This window comes from Crinia signifera, chromosome 4 (genome assembly GCF_055691185.1).
Source record: "Crinia signifera chromosome 4, ASM5569118v1, whole genome shotgun sequence".
Lineage (NCBI taxonomy): Eukaryota > Metazoa > Chordata > Amphibia > Anura > Myobatrachidae > Crinia > Crinia signifera.
This window is the reverse complement of record NC_139220.1, coordinates 152,388,719-152,411,334: the sequence shown is the minus strand read 5'-3', so window position 1 is coordinate 152,411,334 and position 22,616 is coordinate 152,388,719. Positions and strand designations below refer to the sequence as shown.

At 43.3% G+C, this 22,616-nt stretch overlaps 1 protein-coding gene across 1 annotated transcript in view; it reads right to left on the bottom strand.

Moving 5' to 3' along the window:
- CAV1 (caveolin 1) overlaps positions 1–11,857 on the bottom strand; it is a 33,582-nt gene extending 21,725 nt beyond the window's left edge. Inside the window, exons 1-2 of the mRNA XM_083182792.1 lie at positions 11,719–11,857; positions 616–780 (exon numbers count right to left, since the gene is read on the bottom strand). Coding sequence (XP_083038918.1) covers positions 616–780; positions 11,719–11,748 — 195 coding nt within the window. The 5' untranslated portion in view covers positions 11,749–11,857. The remainder of the gene's footprint in view (positions 1–615; positions 781–11,718) is intronic.
- Positions 11,858–22,616: the final 10,759 nt, after the last annotated feature.

Below are 22,616 nucleotides of genomic sequence, written 5' to 3'. Positions count from 1 at the left end.
CTTCTGTGGATGACACTTTTATTCTAAGAAGAAACAACCTACAATTCTGTACATCAATACATTAGTTCAATATGCAGCCCGTGACTCGCTAAGTATTTCAAAGATACCAGTATGGCCTGCAAACCAATGACTATTCTGGACTATTCTGAGACTTGTAGTTCCACAGCAGGTGGAGAGTCACAAGCTGCCTGTTGTAGCTGTGCTTGATGCCTTTGCGATCATCCCTTCCAAACTGACAGATGCAGCATAAACTGGGGTAAGTCACAGACTGATCTGGGTGCTGAATGCAAAACTGGCACAGGCACATGGGTACATTATACAGATCTATATAACAGCACGCCGGAGTGTGTCTCTGTGTAAGCAGGCGTGTGCCACAAACTACACTCATACTGCCATTACCGTGTAGTAGGTGAGCAGGGAGAGGGCAGGACAAGTACAGTACTTTACATTAGGTCCCTGTGTAAATATAACTTTAGATAAGGAAACGATGTCAATGACTGTGGGTGCTGGCATTACACAGGGGGCACGCAGCCTCCAGCAGCAGCAGTTATGGGGCCGCTGCCAGTCAGTGCCCGCACCCACCCACCACCCCCCATATACAGCGCCCCTGCTCACCTTGACCACATCGTCATTCAGGTGCTTGGGGTCTCTGTTCACCAGGTCGATCTCCTTGGTGTGCACATCGCGGGCAGCCTTCTCGCTGTCGTCTGCCATCACTTTGTTGTTGGGTTTGTAGATGTTGCCCTGGTCTCTGATGATGGGGGTAGTGTACAGGACACCCTGGGGTGTGATCGGGGAGGGCGAGGCACAGGAGAGAGGAGAGAAGGGAAGAGACAGACTTGTTAGCACGGTGATACCATAGATGGGAGGCAGCGGCGGAGCTGTCAGTCTCAGCTGAGCAAACTTCTCTAGTTCTGTACAACTAAGGCTTGGTTTATAAGAGATCCATGCAAAATACCACACCCCTCTGTACCCTAGCACTGGCTCTCTCCAGCAGGGGTCATCACATCGGGAAAATTCCTCATTCCACGGGGATTCCGATCCCCCTCACCCCCTCCCAACAAGGCAATCCCTGCCACACCCCCGGGCGGCGGACAGCGCAAAGTTTCCATGCGAGAACCTGCTGCACCACACCCGGGGACCCCTCCTCTCCTTCCCCTGACCTGACTGCCTTCCGCACAGCAGCGCGGCTCATCTGCCTGCTGCATATACAGTATGCAGTATATGTGTGTGTGTTATCTGAGATCACAGAGACAAGGCTCTAGGGTTATTATACCATATATTGCATGAGATTTCTAATACAGATGTGTTTACTCTGGTCCTAAGCCTGCTTATTTGAATGTAAGGGGCACATGTACTAAAACGTGAGTCTTTAGAAGTGGCAACGTTGCCCTTAGCAACCAATCCGAGTCTACTATCATTTATCTAGCACTTTCTACTACAGTTTAATAGAATCTGATTGCTTGCTATGGGCCAACATCTCCCACTTCTAAAAGCTCACATATGAGGGTACAAGTTACAGTACTTTAATTGGGGTCCAGGTCGACATATGTTGACATAGACAACAAAAAAGTTAATTACACGTGTCAACATTTTCATGTCAATGTTTTGCTTGTGCTAACCTAGTGCACGTCGACCTTTATCATGTGTCAACCTTTTCACTGTCGGCCATTAATGTTCGACCTAATGACTGTAGACTGAGACTGTTGATCTAATGACCCACAAACCATTTTTAGCATAATGTGCATACCAAGCAGTACAGTTCCCTTTAGGCCCTATACAGGTAAGTAGTGCCTCACTGACCAGAGCACTACTGGTTGGCGTATTCCTGCTAACTGCAGAGATCACAATATCATTCATTTGCAAGCTGACAGTTATCGCCACAGCACAGTAGATTTGATCATACTTGCCTACTTTCGAAAACGAGTTTCAGGGAGATAATAATTGGTAGTAGAATTTTTTCATAGCGCCCCATTGAGGGGGCATGTCATGCTCCACCCAAAGGGTGTGTCTAGTTCCATATATGGAGAGATTGTGAAAAAAGATTGTCAACAAGGCATTACAAAATCATGGGTGTGTACTGCTATATCGGAATCGGTACATCTGTCAGAATGAACTTAGGTCTACAGTCATTAGGTCGACCCCATTAGGCCGACTGGCTGGAAGGTCGACCTGATTAAAGGTCGACATGGGCCAAGGTCGACATGACTTAAGGTCGAATTTGCATAAAGGTCGACATGAGGAAGGTAGACTGGTCATAAGGTCGACATGGGTTTTTTACTGGGTTTTTTATCCGAATGTCGACACAGTCGACATGGACACAGTTGGCAATGAGAATCGGACCCTGGCATCGCTCGCTTCGCTCGCGATGCATCAGGCACGGTGGCTCGCTTCGCTCGCCACAGCTTCGCTCATGGTAGGGCATGAAATACCGCCTGTCGGCACATGTCGGCTCAAAAAACAGTGAAAAACCCCATGTCGACCTTATGACCAGTCGACCTTCCTCATGTCGACCTTTATGCAAATTTGACCTTAAGTCATGTCGACATTGGCCCATGTCGACCTTAAGTCAGGTCGACCTTCCTGCCAGTCGACCTAGTGGGGTCGACCTAATGACTGTAGACCTAAGTTCATTCTAATAGATGACCGCTTCCCGCTTCTGTACAAGAGCCCCAAAACGGTTAGTAAGAGCTAATATACTTGGTAAAGTGCTGGGAAATGGCGCTGATGATTCAATGTAACTGTATCTGTCTCTCATTCTTTTTTTCCCCAAAAATGTAACAGTGTAATGTGGGCATAGGCGAATCTAGAATTATGGTAATGGGTGGTCCCAGATCTAGACACAAAAGCAGGGGGACCTTTGCGCGGCGTAGCCGTGCGGCAAACAGGGGGCGTGGCCTATTGGGAAGGAGGCATGGCATCACAAAAAGGGGTGTGGTATTACACTTTAGACCATACACAGTAATGCCCATTACACATTTTAGCAAACTCTGTAATACCCATTACACATAAAGCCACACGCCGTAATGCCAATTACACATAAGGCCACACACCATAATGCCCATTACACATTGTGCCACACATCATGATGCCCATTACATACTATATAACAAACCGTAATGCCCATTTCATATTTGCCACATAGTGCTGCTTACCTACGTGCTCATTGCTAGGGGGTTCTTGCTTGATGGCGCCATAGTACCCATTACACATGATGCTGCACACCATAGTAACCATTACACATGATGCCGCACACCATAGTACCCATTACACATGATGCCGCACACCATAGTACCCATTACACAGGATGCCGCGCACCATAGTACCCATTACACATGATGCTGCACACATAATGTCCCTTACACATGATGCTGCACACATAATGCCGCTTACACATGATGCTGCACACATAATGCCCCTTACACATGATGCTGTACACATAATGCCGCTTACACATGATGCTGCACACCGTAATGCCACTTACACATTAAGCCACACATTATGCGTAATGCCCCCACATACCGCCACTTGTAGCGTCCCTTAAGCAATGCCCCCAAAAGTGCCACTTACTGTAAATTTTTATATGAGCCTTCGCTGCTGCTGCAGGGAGAGATGGAGAGCGGTGCAGCTGCTTCTATGGGGAGAGGAGCAGAGCGCAGCGCAGAGCACACTCCCACTCCCCTCCTGGTGTCCCCTCTAGCCGAGTGGACATTTGAAATATTGTGCGCGCTGTTGTTTTGCGTGACGTCGGGAGAGCATGCCGGGTGCCGGCACCACATGATTAAAGGGGGGGCGGGCTGAGGTGAAAGTGGAGAGAAGAATTGGAGCGGAAGTGACAGTCATTGACAGCTGGGCAGAGAGCAGGGGGCTGCCCGGCTGTATTCAGAGCACTGCAGGTCATGGCTGTTTGAAATAATACCCCTTTCACAACAGAAAATGCAGGGATTTACCCGGGAATATGTTCCCAGGATCATGCAGGGACATTCCCAGGCTGACCCCTTATACACAAGCCTAGTCCCTGCATTTACTGGTGTGAGGGGGAGAGACAACCAATCCCCTCTTCCAACCCCCCTTTAACCAACCAGCTATATCTTCGGAACCAACTGACCCATTTACATGAGACCAGTATCATATTGAAGAACTTTTGAGTTGGCTTCGAATGATTTTGGTCCCGTGAAACTGGGCTGTTTGGTTCAAGAGAAATCTGCCCTCAAAGAACATAAACAGTCATGAAATTACATTTAAGAAATGAAAAAAAAAAAAAAAAAACGGTTTAACCTCAATATCCCTGGAACCAATTAACCCATTAGGTTCCAGCCTGGTATCAGATTGAAGACCCAGCAATTTGGGTTCAACTGAGATCAACCTCGAGCTTCAGTGATGCCGAAGGGGGAACTGGCAGCCGTTGAACTGGGTGGGGGTCGGAATTAGCGGGTCCCATGTTATCCTATAGGGAAAACGTTCCAGCTTTGCCTGGCACCCCCGGACCATCCCCTAGATTCGCCTATGAATGTGGGCTAGGTGAAATGAGGGAGATTGCTAGACTAATGAGGGAGAGAGGGAGATTGCTGCTATTTCAGGGAGTCTCCTGCAGGCTCGCCACACTGTGAGTGTGGTGGCTTGCTTTGCTCGCCACAGGTTATATTTTCCCTCTATGGAGGTCGTGGACCTCCATGAGGGAGAATAGCCCCTGTTGGTTGGGATCACGACTGTCGGGCAGTTGAACAGTCAGGATTTTGGCGTTGGCACTGTGACCATCGAGATCCCAACTGTTGAGAAATCCACTGCTACCCCTCTGGAGGATGTAGTACAGCACATACACAGCTCCAGTTTGCACAAAATCAGAACAGGGCCTGGTTGTGGAAACAGTATTGGGGTGATGGTAAAACGTGGAGAGTGTAAATAGGGTCTCATCAATTGTATGTATTCATATTTATTTTTTATCATCTATATTAAGTAATATTTAAAAAAAAATTAACAGACACGATAATAAAACACATTAGGGGAAATATACTAAGATGTGTATGCTACTTCACATGTGATGTTGCTATGGGCAACAAATCAAAATCTACTTATTTATTTAGCACCCTATAAAATATAGTAGACAGGATCTGATTGGTTGCCCATATCAACATCACATGTGAAGTAGAATACACATATTAGTAAATGTCCCCCATTATAACTAGTCAAACAAAGAGGCGTGTGGGCCCTGGCAACACACTACAAATTCAGCTATCTCAGAATGTAATGTATAAACATTTTGATACATTTCTACTATCTTTCTAAGAACTTTTTTATTTTTCAAATCTGTTACCCTTTGTTCACCCAATGATAATATATATACATATCAATAGAATATTAATTCAAAAATAATGTGTAATGTTTGCACGTCCGTTGTTTAAATCCATTCACCGCTTGAATACATTTGCCAATACAAAAATCTAATTTAAAAGTAAAGTTGTAGGTTTTATGTAACTCATTAGAGCTACATTAGGACAGCTGAGACTGTGCCCAGCCACTGCAAGTCAAATGCAAGTGGGGATATAATGCTACGATTTTTACCAAAGCAGGTTACATACTGCATCAGTACATCCTTGAAGAATCACAGTCCCCCTCTGATCCTGGCCCAGCACAGAGAGTTACAGCATGGCGATGGTAAGCAGTAAGCAATATTGCACACACTAGTAATATGCCTTCATGCAGAAATGCCAGTGTTATTTTGTTTCTCTGCAGAGTAAATATTGACTGCTTTATTTTTACACTTCAATATACTGTAGATATCAGTTTGAAGTACAAACCCCACCCAAATCTAACTCTCTCTGCACATGTTACAGTATATCTGCCGCACCTGCAGTGCATGTGGTTTTGTCCATTAGAAAGAGAAATTGCTTTTGCAAGTAAACCAGAATCAGGCCCACTCAGATGTAATAGTCATATGTGATAGTCAGTGTTTTGTGGATGTGTTGTTAGTTCCTCTTCTTATGACAACACAGAGAGCTTTGTAGGGAAGAGTAGATGCATTATCTTCGAATTAGGAAAGTCAGTGTTATCTGATGCTTGCTATTCGGGCTGGGTCAAATTTATCATTTTATATTAGGGAAAAAAAAAAATATATATATATATATATATATATATATATATATATATATATATATATATATACAGGTTGAGTATCCCGTATCCGAGTATCCGTTATCCGAATTATTCCGAAAACCATACATTCCAGAAAGTGAATAAAAAATATTTTTTTTGCTAAAAACTCACTGGGGACATTTGTAACAGCACTACTGGTGACATGATATGTAACTGGCACTATATATGTGCAAGACAATGATTGCTTGGCATTCAAATTCAATATCTGAGATAGTACACAGATTTTGTTTCATGTTTTGAAACCTTGTTTTTTGAACAAATAAAATATATTTGTGTGTATTTTATGTGGTAATAAAATATATTTGTGTGTATTTTATGTGTTTATACAGCATACATGCAAGATACTTCAAAATACATGATTGAATTATTAAAATATTCCGAAATACGGAATAATCCGTTATCCAAAATTCTCCTGGTCCCGAGCATTTTGGATACGGGATACTCAACCTGTATATATATATATATATATATATATATATATATATATATATATATATATATATATATATATATATATATATATAAATAAGGATGTTGAAGAGAAAGATAAAGGTCGGGCTAAAATGCATATTATGGAGACTAAATACATTGGGTGGAATTCAATTGTTTTTTAAGGTGCGATAACTAATGGATGTCCATTGTTGTAATTCAATTGTTTGGGGACGCTTTTTAATTTTCGCACTCAATTAGTCAAGGTTTAGCCATGAATAGCGACTAAACATGACAAAACTAATGGGCACAAACAGAAGAGTGCTGTTTGGACACCCAAGCAGCTGACTTTTCACACATTTCAGCTTGCCACCTTCAAGTGGGTGTGAGCTGAAATGTGTCTGCTGCATCCAATGGGTTTCTGATCGGAGCGACAAATGAAGAGCTCTGATAGGTGCCCATATGATAGATGCCCATAAGTTTAGACACCTTAAAAAACAATTGAATTTCACCAGTTGTGTTTATTTTGTAGACATTAGAATGGCTCCACAATGTTTGGTTGTGAGTTAGCTCACAGACAGTGCCCAGGTTGACAGTCATTACTTCGATGGCAAAAGGTTGACATGCACTAGGGTTATTGACAGAAGGTTGACACAAACAAAAGGTCAACATGGAAAAGGTAGGCACATGAAAAGGTTTTTTGGTGTTGACCTATTGACTTTGGGCAGATGTAACATGTACAGATGCTAGGTATGTGAAGTCATAGCTGTACATAGTTAAATGATCAACAATGCCACAAAATCTTTGCCAACATGATATAAAAGGCTAATAAATGTATTTATTTCCAGTTGCCGAGCTTCCAGACATGACCAAACCTGTGACATTTTGCTTTCATACATAGGGCGAGACTCAGCAAACTAAAAATGCCGTAAAAACCCCGTTTTCGGGGTTCTTACCGCATTTTCATATGCAGCAAAGCCCCCCCACCGGGGCTTCACTGCGGGGGGGGGGGGGGGGGGGTTACGCCAGTTTTAGATGGCGTAACCCCATGGAAGCCTATGGGCTGCATATTCAAACCATTTATGGATTCTGATTATCGGACAACAGGTGAAGGGACATATTTTGAAGTATTGGGTTTTACACTCTGTAATAAGAAAAACAACTGTCCGAATGTAGTAAAGATCACATGGAGGGACAGGAGCTCCAAAAGAAGTGCATATGCAAACGTATGTGCAGATCTCAAACATCACAATGGACCAGAGAGTAGCTGCCAGGAGGGAGAGACAGGAGCCTTACCATGAAGTGGGAGAATGTGAGTTTAGAAAGTGCAGTACTGGTTCTATTATGTTTGTGTATTTATTCTGATATGTTTAACCTTTTCCTGACCTCTTATGTTATTTAAATGTTTGAAACAGCCTATACAATAGACCATCTGTACTGTTAAATATTAATACTGCATTCCATACAGTATCCAGGGTATAAAAAGTCCAATATCAGGGTTGTTACTGCTCCCCCAGACTTCCGTACTTACTTCCATGCACTGCAGAGTGGTAGATTTTGGAGTACATTTGGAAACCCCCCTCTAAAAATCCCGCGTTTGCCACTGAAGCTTGCAAATGTCATGTGTAAAGATATAATTTCACATCTACTATTGGAACTGGGGAGTTCCATGCATATGTGCAGGTGTGCTATCCTTACTAGTGCAGAGACTATTGGCTCTCTGGGATTGTGATTTCTGTGTAATGTAGCCTATAGGATAGGTTACTATAGAATAATACATCTGGATATCAGGGCTAAACTCATGAAGCTTCACATTCCGGCCTTGGTAAATCTGACATCTTTGCATCCCCCTATAGCTTCTATTTTAAATCAGATAAACATGGCAAATATCAGAGATATCTGCTGCGGTTCCTCCCTTTCCCATTTGGGGATAACTAATATTAGCATTTATCCCCTGAAAGTGTATGTTTTGGGGGGAATTTCTATCAACTATTATTTAATAAATAGTCCCCATTAGAATATATCCTTTCCTTATGTGAGATTCAGGGCCAGATGTATCAAGTTCCAAAAATGTATAAAAAGAGAGTGATAAACAGCCAGTCAATCAGCTCCTAACTATCATTTTACATGCTGGGCTTGAAAAATAACAGGTAGGAGCTGATTGGGTGGTTGTTTATCACTCTCCAGTTTAACATTTTTGAAGCTTGATACATCTGGCCCTGAGAATGAAGACTTCATAGCGCATAGCGGAGCTTGGTGCCAGCTTGTTGTGAAAGTTCCCAGCTGGGACATGACATCTCAGACTGTGAGCATGATCTCTGACATAAATATGCAATATAGATTTATGAATCCAAGCTAATAAAGAAATAACTTGCATCTCTAATGCCATTAAAAAAGTTGGCGCAATAGTGTGGTGTAATAAATACTCCTTTTTATATATAAATAGGAAAACCATTATAAAGACTAAAGTTTAGATAAATCCATCCGTCTCAGAGTCTGCTGATGCACCAGCCATGGCTAGTATGCATTCTTACGCAGGTGCCATATGTTGACTCAGCTGTTACACTCAAACGTCAGCCTGTATCCATAAGCATCAAGGTGCTGTATTGTGAGATTCTCTCCAATGGGAAAACCACTGGAATGGAACCACCTTGGGTTTTCCTTGTTGTGTGGAGGGAGGTTTACTGCACAAGTTAAAATTGTGTGTGTATTTCCTCACACAGACTATCTGTAATTACTGGGTACACAGAACATTTTTATTCATCCTGCAAACTTGGGTCAAAAGGGGACATGATTACAATGTCATGTGCTGCAGGCCTAAACAGCATCCTATTTTTTTTTTTGCAAAAAACCTGCAGTTTATACAAAGTTTATACAGATAATATGAAGAAAAGAATAGGTGCACGTTTGGGGAACAGACACTTGTTTTCTTTATCTCTTTCCTTTCTGATCTCCAGTTTTTATAAATGCCTTCTTTTATCTTTAACATGTGTTTAAGTAAGATAATGGATCCCTTTTGTGATACTTTGCAACATAACGGGGGAAATTTACTAAGAGGTGTATTCTACCTTACATATGATGTTGCTATGGGCAACCAATCAGAATCTACTTCCTATTTATTTAGCACGCTCTAGAAGATAGTAGACATAGCCCATAGCAACATCACATGTGAAGTAGAATACATATCTTAGTAAATATCCCCCCCAATATGTATTAATATTATATTAACATCTGATATTCTTGATAAATTATTGTTACTACCATTTATTTGTAAATCTCCACAGTATACTGTATACTAGAGCTGGCACTCTCTGCTGTACTCTGACATCACCTCTAAGTAGGATTATAGCAGGAAGTTGCTACTTATTTCCTGGAAACCCATGCTGATGTCACTAAATCAGTTTTTCAGCATTCTGTTCTCTCAAGTACGTCATATCCAAAAGACAAATTCTAAGTTTTAAATTCATACAAGTTGACTTATGTGGTAAGTCCAAAAAAGTCCACATTTGTCATTTAGCTGTATAGAATTTTTTTTCCAGTCAAGCTTGGAGATTCCGCTGACAGCTGTTGGTTTGCATTGAAGACACAAAGCTAACCTTTGTTTTATAATTACATTTGTCCTATGGAAAGATTGACATTATAGTGCAAAGGTCTCCATAGTTTGTGTGAAACAGTACAGTTACTTTATAAGCTAAGTGTGGCAGACTTACACTACTGCTATAACAAACTTCCTCACATTCCAGCTGTAACCTACAATGGCACAGATAAGGGTGACCATTATTACACTGGAAAATTAGACACATTATACATTGCATCACGCTAAACACAGAAATTCATCGACCAGGTGAAAAATCCAACACATTTCCTATTTCACATTCTCATTGGTAAAGTACAGTAGGTAAGAAAACCCATAACATATACCTGAATAACAAAAACATTTCCTATAGATTGTAAGCTTGCGAGCAGGGCCCTCCTACCTCTATGTCGGTTTGTTTCTACCCAGTTTTTTTAATCACTGTTGTTTCCAATTGTAAAGCGCAACGGAATATGCTGCGCTATATAAGAAACTGTAAATAAATAATGAATAAATTACCAAAAAAGTCAAACCTCATTTATTCTGTCAATGTATATTAATCCACGTATAGGTACTTATTCTGCAGTTTGCTTCTGTACTAAGCTCTAACACAATTAAATGGAAGACATTTACTCAATAATACTGGTATGTTGCATAACACCTGTGCGTTGAAACTCTTACCAGTGGGGCATATGAGGGTCACTATACTAGGCTGCCTAGGTAGACTGATAAGTCACCTGTGGATTTATTGTTCTAATATTACATGGGTTTCAGCAACAAGTGGTGTCATACAGATATTGTATTGATGCTTTGCTTAATCCTGGCTACGGTTCGCTGCAATACTGTACTCCATCTATATCAAGTAATTATTAATTCAACTTTAATTAAGTTCAGCATCATTACTTAAAAAAACTCACAAGCTAATGTTCTCTGTAGAAATAGAGGGGGGGAGGGGGACAAGAACTATTTTTATTATTTTCATTTTGGTTCTCTAGGGGTGGTAATGGAGAAGTGTATTCTTAGCAAAGCTCTTTAATTTTTTCAAAAACTCCCTGAACAATTCTTTCATTCACACATGTATGAGGTGAGTCTGGATGTGCATTAGGTTAGCAATGTGGGTATCAGCACACCTGTGCAAAACATTTCCCAGACTCCTTTTAGACAATATATCAATAGGTAGAAGAATGCCAGGCAGGGCTCACGTAGAATAAGTAAGTGAGCCAAGTTGCATTCCATTCTATACTCCCTCAAGCGAACCTAGTATTACACAAACTTATTTCTAAGGAGGTAACAAACCGTGTCAGGCATATCAGCAGAAAATGAGCCTGCACAGGGCAGTACCACCTTGAAAACCTTCAGCTTAACCTGCCTTGATAAACTGCACATGTTTTCATGTCATCATGAAGCAGATCATTTTCATTTCTAATAGAACAGGTTAACAAGAACCTAAAAAGTTTTCCAAAGAACCTGCTGTATGAGATGAGCAGCTGGGAGACTCCCAGTGACTCCCAAATAAAGAGAATATACAGTATTCTAACTCCACACCCACTGAGCAGTCCTACCTCTTCATCTATGTATTTGCCACCAGACATGCTGTCCTTCAGTTACCAGGAGTTCTGATTGAGATCTCAGTGAGGTATGATTTAAGGGATCTGAGGGAGGAAGATACTGCATTGTGTAAAGGCACAGCTCGGAAAGGAGGGGAAGGAGGTGGCTGTGAGCATAATTATTGCTGGCAGCATTCCAGTGTTTGTTCTGCTCAGTTTTGGCATAGATGACAGCATGTTGAACTCAGACACATCCCTAGGGTTCATGAAACACCAGAGGAAAATAAGGTGCTCCGAGCAACAAAACTTTATCCTCAATAAAGCTTTGATGAATAAACATTCTCCTCTAAGTTGGACAGTGCATGTTCTCTCTTCTAAACATAGCAGATGCTATTGTGTATTGTTAGTATCTGCTCTTGAGACTTTGAAGATGTGTTTCATTTCATGACAATTGGAAACAGTGTTATATACATTTAATGTATTGCAAAAGATAACCCATAACATATAGAGCTCATGTCCCATTATTCAAGGTATTTGCAAAGCACACAAGTGTAATGCATACCTACAAACCGTTCCGATTACCGCGGGAATGTCCCGATTTTCAGGGACATTCCCGCATCCCTCCCGAGCCGGCAGTGTCCCGCGGGGGGAGGGGGATGAGGGAGGGGGGCAGTTGGGAGTCCCCCCTGTCAGTTGCTGGCCAGGGGTAATAGACGCAGCCAGAGGGGTTGGGGGCTATGCCCTCACAGCAGCAAAATGGGGGCATGGCCTCGCAGGATGAGGTGATTATAGGCCATGCCCCCTCACACGGCAAGCCATGCCCCCTAATTTCAGGTGCAAACCTTCGGCCTGCGCCAGTGTCCCGCATCACAAGTGCTACAAGTTGGGAGCTATGGTAATGGTTAGCATTACTGCCTCACAGCACTGAAGTCATAGGTTTAATTCCCACCATGGCCCTAACTGTGTGGAGTTTGCCCCCCCCCCCCCCCAGATTAGAACTGCGTCCTCTTTGGAGTGTGAAATGCTGTTTTGGAGCCCCACAATTTTTTTTACATTGTATTATTTTTAGGGGTGTGGACATGTCCCTTTTTAGGCTGTGCCCACTGTACATTATTAGGACACCTAATGGTCATAGTGCTCAGGGTAGGCAGAGACTCTATTGTCATACTCCAGTATACCCTAGTGTTGTGTAAATGTGGTTCTGATACTAGCCAGTGCCTCCCCAGTCATTGAGCTCACTGCAACACACTGGAGTCCAGTGACAGACTGGGCCATGAAAAACCCAGCAGGGCAATGCCTCTTGGTAAATATATATAGTAAATATGGCATTCTGCTAGCATTACGGTGGTCAGGATGCTGGCAGTCTAAAACTGATGCCCGAATTCTGACTATCTGCCAGAAGACCGGTGCATGAATGAAGACAGAAGGTTAGCCTCTGGGAAGGAAGAAAGGAAGGTAAGGTCTGGGGGGAGAGAAGGTAAGTATACTTACCCAACCCCCATTGGGATTCCCTCCTTGCGGGCATCAGTATTCTGACCACCATAATCTCATTGTCTACAAATACTGCTAGAGCATACATGATTATGTGCTAGATTAATAACAGCAGTGCACTGTAGAAAAAATGTAAACATAATTCTGTGCCATACTATGTACACTATGCAAGTGCACAATCTGGGACATGATCACTAGAGGGGGTGGGGTTGGCCCGCTGTGGGTTCCCCCTGCAACCTGGTGGGCCAGTCCAGTGCCCCTTTACCAGACTTAACTATTATCAGAACCTGATAAGAGATTTTTCTTCACATTTGATACTGCCAATTTAAATATATTCTGAATTAGATAATATTCTAAACAGTATTACACATTCCTTAAAGAAATGTCATTTGTACTACCTTACAAACTACTAAACTGCAATAATTTTTATGTTTTAGAAATAACTTTATTGGTACAGAAGGGGTTACTATACTATATACTGTATTTGTACAGACATTCACAGAAATAATTATATCATTTTGAATCCACACAAATGTAAGGCATGGAAAATTCTCGAAATCATGGCAACTACTGGTAAGCATTCCCGTAAACAGAAAGGAAAATATTTCCATCAGAACCTTTTTCCAGTGTTCCATTCTTTTTCTATGTGCCAGAGCTGAAATGATATAATATATAGCTTGTGGCTTGGAAGGCCTCACAATTGAACGGCAAAAGATCTCTCATCCTGATGGTCTCTGTAATATTGATACTAAACATTATACTAAACATCTTCACTTCTGGTATCATTTTGTTACAGAGTTACATTTGCAGTGTAGAAGATCCACATTTGTTTTCCACGCTACTTAGGGACCGATTCAGACCTGTTTGGCCGGCTCCGAATTCAGGCCTGTGTCCGATGGTGGGGGGTGTGCGCATGCGCGTATATGCACATGTGCAGTCCCCCTGTACGAATCACACTCGCTGAGGCATTCACACACTAAGGGGAGGGCTGGGGACGGACAGGGGGTGGCTGCAGGGAAATGCCCAGCTTCTTATGTGTGTCCCCATGAAAACGCTGGGCATCCCCCTGGGAACGCAGGTGGGCCAATGTCTGCGTGGGGCAGACGGCTGACATCAGCGGCTGACATCAGCGGATAGCGTCTGTACCAAAGGTAGGACAAATCATTCGATGGTGAGCGACCATCGAATGATTTCTCCTGCAAACGGCCGCGTGCAAGGGGATGTGTTGATGTCATCTCCAAGCTCTGGCAATCAAGTCACTGCTCCTGTAGTCAGTGTGAACAATGCCAACTCGGAGATATCCAGGGTCGGGACTGACATGCAAATGCAATGAGTCCCGCATATGACCCAGATCGGAACCATGTTTCAAATACCGGGTCAAATTGGGATTTTGGTGTAAAAACAGTATACACAACCTCCTTATACCAGCCTTGGAGGGGATGACATACTGTAATATATATATATATTTTTTATTAACATGGTTGATTTGGAATATGGAATTCTTATCTTTATGTTTCAATTTAGTTGCTATTCATGTTGTGTTCATCAGTTAGATTCCCTTTTTGATACCAACTTCCAAGATGTAACATGTTTTGTACAAATCTGTGTAATTTTTATTTTTTTTAATTAGCATGGAGGAATCAGTCTGAGCTTGTTGGAACTATTCTGCCCTCCGCAGTACTAGTCACTAGAATATGAGAATTATTTATTGGCTGTAACAAATGACACTATGGGGGGAATTTACTAAAGGAAATTTGTAAAAAAAATAGGTGTATTTGTATCCAGAAATACACTTATTTTTTATATTTACTATCCCGAAAATACGGCAATTCGTAGTCGTATTGATAGCACATCAATACGAATACGAATTGCCGTATTTTTGGGATAGTAAATGTCAAAATGAGTGTATTTCTGGATACAAATACACCTATTTTTTTTTACAAATTTCCTTTAGTAAATTTCCCCCATCTGTCATCCATACATATTCCCCCACACATACCCAGTATGATTCAATTACCTTCACCATTATAGCGAAATGTAATGAAACTGCAAGGCAATACATAGACATTTTTCAATTCTTTTGTGAATTTTATTTACTGGAACATTTAACAAAAGTTATATAATGCTAAACTTGTTTTCTATTGCTTTGCCAAGCCATGAAACAATAGATATCATCAGGGCCGGACTGGCCATCTGGTACTTCTGGCAAATGCCAGAAGGGCTGCTGGCTTTATGGGCTGATTTTGTGCAGAAATTTCTCAAAAGAACTTTCTGCAGTAGCGCTGAGCCCGCTGCCAAGCCACCCCCGCGTCATTTGCATATTGACACCATGACGCGGCAGCATCATGACATCATGATGCGGCCATTCCTGAGCCCGCTGCCTCCTGGCCGCCGCCTTCAGTTACTATGCGCCGCCCTCTGCCATTGACTCTAGACTACAGCTGCCGCCGCAGCCTCCACGTACCCCTGCAGAAATTTTAAACTTCCGTCTAGTCCTTTTGCAGCACACAGTGCCGACGGCTTGCATCTGCCTGCCCAGCCACTGAGTATGGAGGAATGGGACCCGTTCTGCCTTGCTGGCGTTCCGTGGACCAATCTGTCCACATGGGAGCATTTAATAATGGCAGAGATACCGCACCTTATATCATCTAGTAGGTGAGCAATCATCCAGTAGGTGATCACACAGGCCCACCTACAGTAGGCATAGGCGTGCGCACAGGGGGTGCCAGGGGTGCACAGGCACCTCCTAATGCCTGTCACCGGGGTCCGGGTCCAGATAGTTTTTTTTATTTGTGCAGCGGTCAGCTGTCTATCTAGCGGCGGCGGGAGCATGGGCGGCTGTGCGCCGGGTATTGTGTAAGGTGTCATTGTGTCTGCAATGGCAGCGGCAGACCGGCAGCAGTTGTCCACCGCTGCGGAGCTCTGCTGCAGACATCATCTCGCGAGTCTGTCTGTGTCTGCAGCAGCCTGGGACCGGAATTATGCTGCACTTAGGGTGGGTAAGATGTGGACATGCAGGAGCTCAGGCACGGCAGTGGAGGAGCTCAGGCAGGGTGGCTGTGCTGTGCTCGAGCTGACCCTGGAAAAATGCTGGCTGTTCTGTAAGTACAAATTTCTGCCTGGCTAAATACATAAGATACTATGAATGAAATGTGTGCATGTATGTATATATATATATATATATATATATATATATATACACACATATATATATATATACATATATATATATATATATATATATATATATATGCATATACATATATATATATATCTATATATATATATATATGTATAGAGAACGTGCGCTTGTGGGATTGGCACTCTCCACATGGAATTCAACAGCAGGTTCCCTCCAGATAGATGGTTTCTAGGCGATGGTGCAAAACAGACAGCGGCAATCCACGGGTTTTTCAATCCATTTTAGTAGCAAAGATGTAAATTTTGACGTTTCGGGGTTATAGAACCCCTTTACAACTTGATAAAGGGGTTTTATGACCCCCAAAACGTCGGAATTCACATTTTTGTTACTAAAATGTATTAAAAAGCCAGTGGAGTGCCACTACCTTTGCACAGTTCCGGGACCCAGGATTCCTCTTGGCAGCCTTGGCTGCAGCCCCCTAAATGTACCCCAATCCCGCAGCAGGGCTGTGTGTAGGGTAAGGAACATCATGCAGTGGTGCCAGGGAGAGGGCACAAGAAGCCCCGCATGTACAGCAGCTATCAGTCATTTTTCCCTCATTGGCGGGAAGAGGTGCAGGCTAGTGTGAGCAGCTGGAGGGTATAAGTAGAACTGGAAGGCAGCGCCTCAGACAGTACGCCCGCTGCTGGTAATCTCCTATGTCTGCCTGCTGTAAGTGCCCGAGCTACAGACTCCGCCGCCTGACGTGATGAGGCGGTGCATGGCGGTGGCTGTTCCGGGGCTGCTCACTCAGTACCCGCCCGGGAAACAGAGCAGCTGACAGGATGGCTATGGGGAGCAGGCTATGGGAGAGGTGATAGGTAGATGAGCTGCTGCAGGAAATCCAAATACTAAAGGAGAGAGGAGTATTAATACCGTACACTTGCAGCATTGATTCATATTGTAGGTATGCAGGGTTAGGGTTGGTCATCGTCCTCCCCATCCTGGCAACAACGATGCAAGTCCCCTTGGCAATGAGCATATAAGACCCCTTGGCAATGATCATGCAACTCCCCTTGCCAACAAGCACGCAACCCCCCCTCCCCTGCCAACAAGCATATAACTCCCCCTGGCAACTAGCATCAGAGCCGGCCTTAGGCATAGGCAAACTAGGCAATTGCCTAGGGCATTTGGAATGCCTATGGGCATCAGCAGCTTCTGCTGATTAAAATGATATGCAGCATGCCTATATTCTGTGTGTGAGTGAGGCTGTATCTGCATATGAAATAGTGTAATCATGGAAATCACTGTAACATAGCATTCTGTATGCAGGTACAGCCACAGTCGCACACAGAATATAGGCATGCTGCATATCATTTTAATCATCGGAAGCTCCTTGTGTGTCCTGGTCACATAACAATGCAAATAAGAGGAATTTTCAGCAAAAAATGCACCAAACATTAGCAGAACTGGCCAGGAGCTGCATGGCTTATTGAGTCAAGATGTATGAGGAAACATCTGTATCCAAGCAGAGGCAGAGGTCACAGTGTTAGCGGCTGTGCGAGTGCTGTCTGTGGGTGGGTTGGTTGTGCAATAGTGTTCAGCATATGTGTAAGGGATTGCATTATGTGTGTCATGTATAAATGCATTAATAATGTGCGACATATGTGTAACAGGCATTATGTGTGTCATGTGTATAAGGGCATTAATAATGTGCAACATATGTGTGATGGGCATTATGTGTGTCATGTGTATAAGGGCATTAATAATGTGCAACATATGTGAAAGGGGCATTATGTGTGTCATTATGTGTATGAAGGGCATTAATAAAGGTTGGCATAATGTGTAAGGGGCATTATGTTTATAAGGACATTAATACTGTGTGTCATGTGTAAGGGGCATTACTGTGTGGTATTATCAGGGGTGCCGAGAGAAAGGGGTGAATAATGTGAGGAGTAATGTACATAAGGTAAAGTGGTACTACTGTGTGATGTAACGTGAATAAGGGACACCATTGCATGATATAATGTGAATAAAGTTGCAATACTGTGTGGCATAATTTGAATTAGGGGTACTATTGGGTGGCCATGCCCCTTCTCAGCAAGAACACACCCGTTTGGGCTGCACACCGAATGTGTGCACTGTTTCTATTTAAAATATTGCGGGTAGGAGCACCAAAATGATGACTGCAATGATTAGGATTAATGGAGCTGAGAAAGGGGAGCAGGGTCAGAGGCGGAACTAGTGGCGGTGCTAGGGGGCACCAGCCAAAATCTTGCCTAGGGCGTCATTTAGGCTAGGGCCGGCTCTGACTAGCATGTAACCCCCCCTCTTTGGAAATAAGCATGTAACTCCCTAGAAATGAGCATGTAGATCCCTCTAGCAATGAGCACTATCCCTTCGGCTTGCACTATCCCTGTTTCTTGTGTATGTGTGGGGGGGAATGATTCACTCTGAAGTGCATATACTTAAATAAGTCACCTTCTGTTTAGTTTGCATTGATGACCAATAGGCGGTGATGGACACGCCCAGTAGGCGGGGATAGACACACCCCTCCAATGGTGCACCCCCTAAGAAAATGGTCTGCGCACGCCTATGACAGTAGGCGGGACCCATGCAAGGGTCCCGCCTACTGTAGGTGGGCCTGTGTGATCAAAATGCCAGGGCCGATTTCTGGTCCCAGTCCGGCCCTGGATATCGGTATAAATAATATGTCACTAGAGACTAAGGGGGACATTCTGGTTGACTGTGAATTTCTTAGCTTTGCGAGCCAACTAAACGCCGCCCGCATGAATGCATAAACATCAATTCGTAGCCTTGCATGCAGGGCTAAAATCATTTGATGGGTGCCGACCATGGAAAGATTTCTTAAGCATTCGCAAATCTAAGTCACTCTGGTGAGTCAGATTTGCGGTGCCCCTGCTACGTGAACAAGGCAAGCAGCTGACATCCAGTGATGTCAGCTGCCTGCCCCTGGCATCCACGTCATAGGACCATTTGCATGGGAACGCCCAGCATTTGCATGAAAACCCCAATGAAACATGACCCGTGCCCGCTGCCCACCCTCCGCACTGCTCCGTGCGAAAGGGCCAGTGACTCTACAAGTCGCCGCGTCTGTTTGCAAACAGAGCCTGCACATGTGCATAAATGGTTATGCATATGCGCGTAGTGCGCAGGGAGGGAATAGATCAGAGTGACCTCCTAAATGTAATAGGGTACAAGTTCTGTAATGTGTGGGTTTAGCCCATGTACACTAATTAAACATACACAAATGCATAGCTAAGTTAAAAAACCCATATCCAATAATGTACCAATTAAATAGCATACCACATGTACATTAATATTTTTTTTACCAGTAATGTACCCCATAATAGTGTACCCACATGTTTTTTTTACCAAAAAATGTAAACCAAATGTACACAAATAACTTAATATACTTAAATAAAAAATACACAAACACAATTTCTTTAAAACCTTTACTCTATAGAAAAACACACACAAATATAAAAGGAAAAACAACAAAATAATTTCTTAGAGGCAGAACTGCCTTTGCCCCTCCCTGCCCCTTTAGATGCATCTCCACTTGTGTGCACACTACTCCTAGTGGGAGACTGGTGAAGCAATTAGTGATGCAATTACTGACAGTTGATACCATAGCTTACTGCCAATTGGTCCATCACCTTCCTTTGGAGCCTAATTATGGCCTGTATCATCTCAAACACCCGCAATTACATTACACCGGCCACCCCTTGTGTCGGACACCTGGGCCACTGTGGTGACCCAACTGAGCTTGAGAAGCTGGCATGTTATGGTATCCATTTGTTTGCTGTGCCTGCCCATAAATGTCATCTGGGCATGTCTGGTGGAGGAACCATGTGATTTCCTAGATAGATGGGGTGGTGGGTTCAGGGGTAACATGAGCCTGTGTCGATGGGCTGGTGGTTCCATAGGAGCCAAGGTGATACTGTCAGCCTCCTCCTCATCTGTATTAACAACATTGATGGTTGGGCAAGCAGTGTAGACAGACACACATGAGAAGGACCAAAAAAGAGGAAAATAATGGTAAGTAAACATACTTGTACTGTACAAAAAACACTGTAACACAAGTAATTTAGGCCACCTAACAATGCATGTGTCACAGATATCCATGTTTCAACACAGGTGCATTGATTCAGTAGAGACTCAATTATATTATTCAAAACACTACAATGCAAGCATGTTTTTTTTTCACAGCAGCCCTAGGCCAAAAGTTTCCTATTAAGAAATTCAGAAAAAAACATGAAATTAGGTATATTGTGCTTATACTGTATGTCTTCCTTAGACTTAGTTACGTGGTGATGGGCAGGATTTACTTCAGGATTTCTACATATTTTATGATTGGAAGCCACAAGCACTGGTATGTGCCAGACTTAGACATATATTGAATACACTTACACCTAATATATTTTGAAAGTGAAATATGCATTTTCTATAAAATGGGGGGGGGGGGAGGAATCTTGTATACTGCTGGTCTCTTCACTGGCGTTCAAAAAATAAAGTTATTTCATATGAACACGTAAGATATGTATGAACAATAAAAAAAGCACTTATCAGCTTTAGCTTTGAATCTGCTATCAGCCAATCAGAAATGGCTAGCATGGATCATGCCCATAAAGTTAATAAGTTCCTATTTCCATTCACAATAATTACAATTTTTTTAATTCCCAATACCATACTTTCCAACGCAGCATAAACAGGGGTATAACTGGTAGAACTAAAATCAGCATAAGTTCTGAAGTAGGTGTCGAAACTGTTGAGGAGACTGAAGATGAAGTAGAGGAAGGGAAGAACAGGGCAGGAGCGCTGGTTAGGTAAAGAGGTAGGGTGAGTACGTGAGGAAGGAGGACCCTACTCATAAGAGATAAAAGACTAAAAGGAGGTGGGTGGACGAACGAAAAACAATAGGATAAGTAGGAACGGATGGAGGGGTAGGGTAGGCAGGATAGGAGGAGCGAAAGAGGTTAGGAGGAGGAGGGATAGGCTAGTCGGAAGAAGTGGGGTTTGAGGGAGCGCTTGAAGGAGGTAAGGGAACCAGAAAGCCTGATCAGTGGCGGAAAGTTGTTCCTGTGCAGGGGGGCAGTGCTAGAGAAGTCTTGGACACGGGAGCGGGAGGAGGTGATTAGGTGAGAGGTCAGGTGGCGGTTGAGCGAAGAGGGAGTGTGGATAGAGAACAGTGAAGAGAGGTAAGGAGTGGCGGAGGAGGAGAGAGCCTTGTAAATGGTGGTGAGGAGTTTAAAGAGAACTCGGAAAGGAATGGAGAGCCAGTGAAGAGATAGACCGAGGGGGGAGCTGGAGATAGAGCGGAGGGAGAGGAAGATGAGCCTAGTAGCGGCGTTAAAAATGGATTGGAGAGGGGCGAGGCGGGCGAGAGGTAGCTCGGATAGAAGGACAATGCAGAAGTCAAGGCAGGAGATGACAAGAAAGTGAATGAGAATTTTGGTCGCGTCAGTAGAGAGGAAAGGTCTGGCACTATGAGGCGCTGCAAAAAGGTGAAAGGGGTATTGCAGCGCTCATAAATTTTAATGATTCAACCAATTAAACAATTTTAATAAGTATTACATAACATAAAATAAAAAGCAGTAAAATCAAATATTGGACCTGTTGGTATTATATAACCTGCTCTGGTTGATCCCAACACAATTGGAGAGATGGGATTGAGGGATAGCTGGAGTCCAATTTGTAGTCCCAATATATCACTGGAGGTGTCCCAGTCCAATTCTGGACTTTCTGGATTGTGGGGATCCTCTCTAGAGTGTTTTTGTGTTCATGGGGTAGGTACTCCAATTTGTAATCCCAAGGTGCCACACTGTGGATGTCCCAGTCCAAAAAGGACTTGTGTGGGGGCTCATTCTGTAAAGTGCACTATGCTTGAAATAAAGTGCTCCAATTGTTGGGGTGTATAGGGCAAAGACCAGAGAACTCAGCAGGTGTGGGGTAAAGTGTCCATAGCCGGTTCAACAAGATCACCAACGCGTTTCACTGTCACTTAGAGGACCGCTTCAAACCTTGAAAAAGCTGTCCTCCAAGTGACAGCGAAACGCGTTGGTGACCCAGTTAAAGTGTTTATGGACACTTCTGCCCTTATGCGATCAGATCTGCATAAGGGCCTTGGTCCCTAGATGTAAGATTAAATTGGCATTGTAATCGGTTGCTTTGTTTCAGAGTTATGTGGCAAAACATCTGGAAGCCAATCACAGTGCTTCACCATTGAGCTCTTTGAAAAAATCAGTTGGTCAAGTCTGCCTTTGCATCTGCAGGGTGA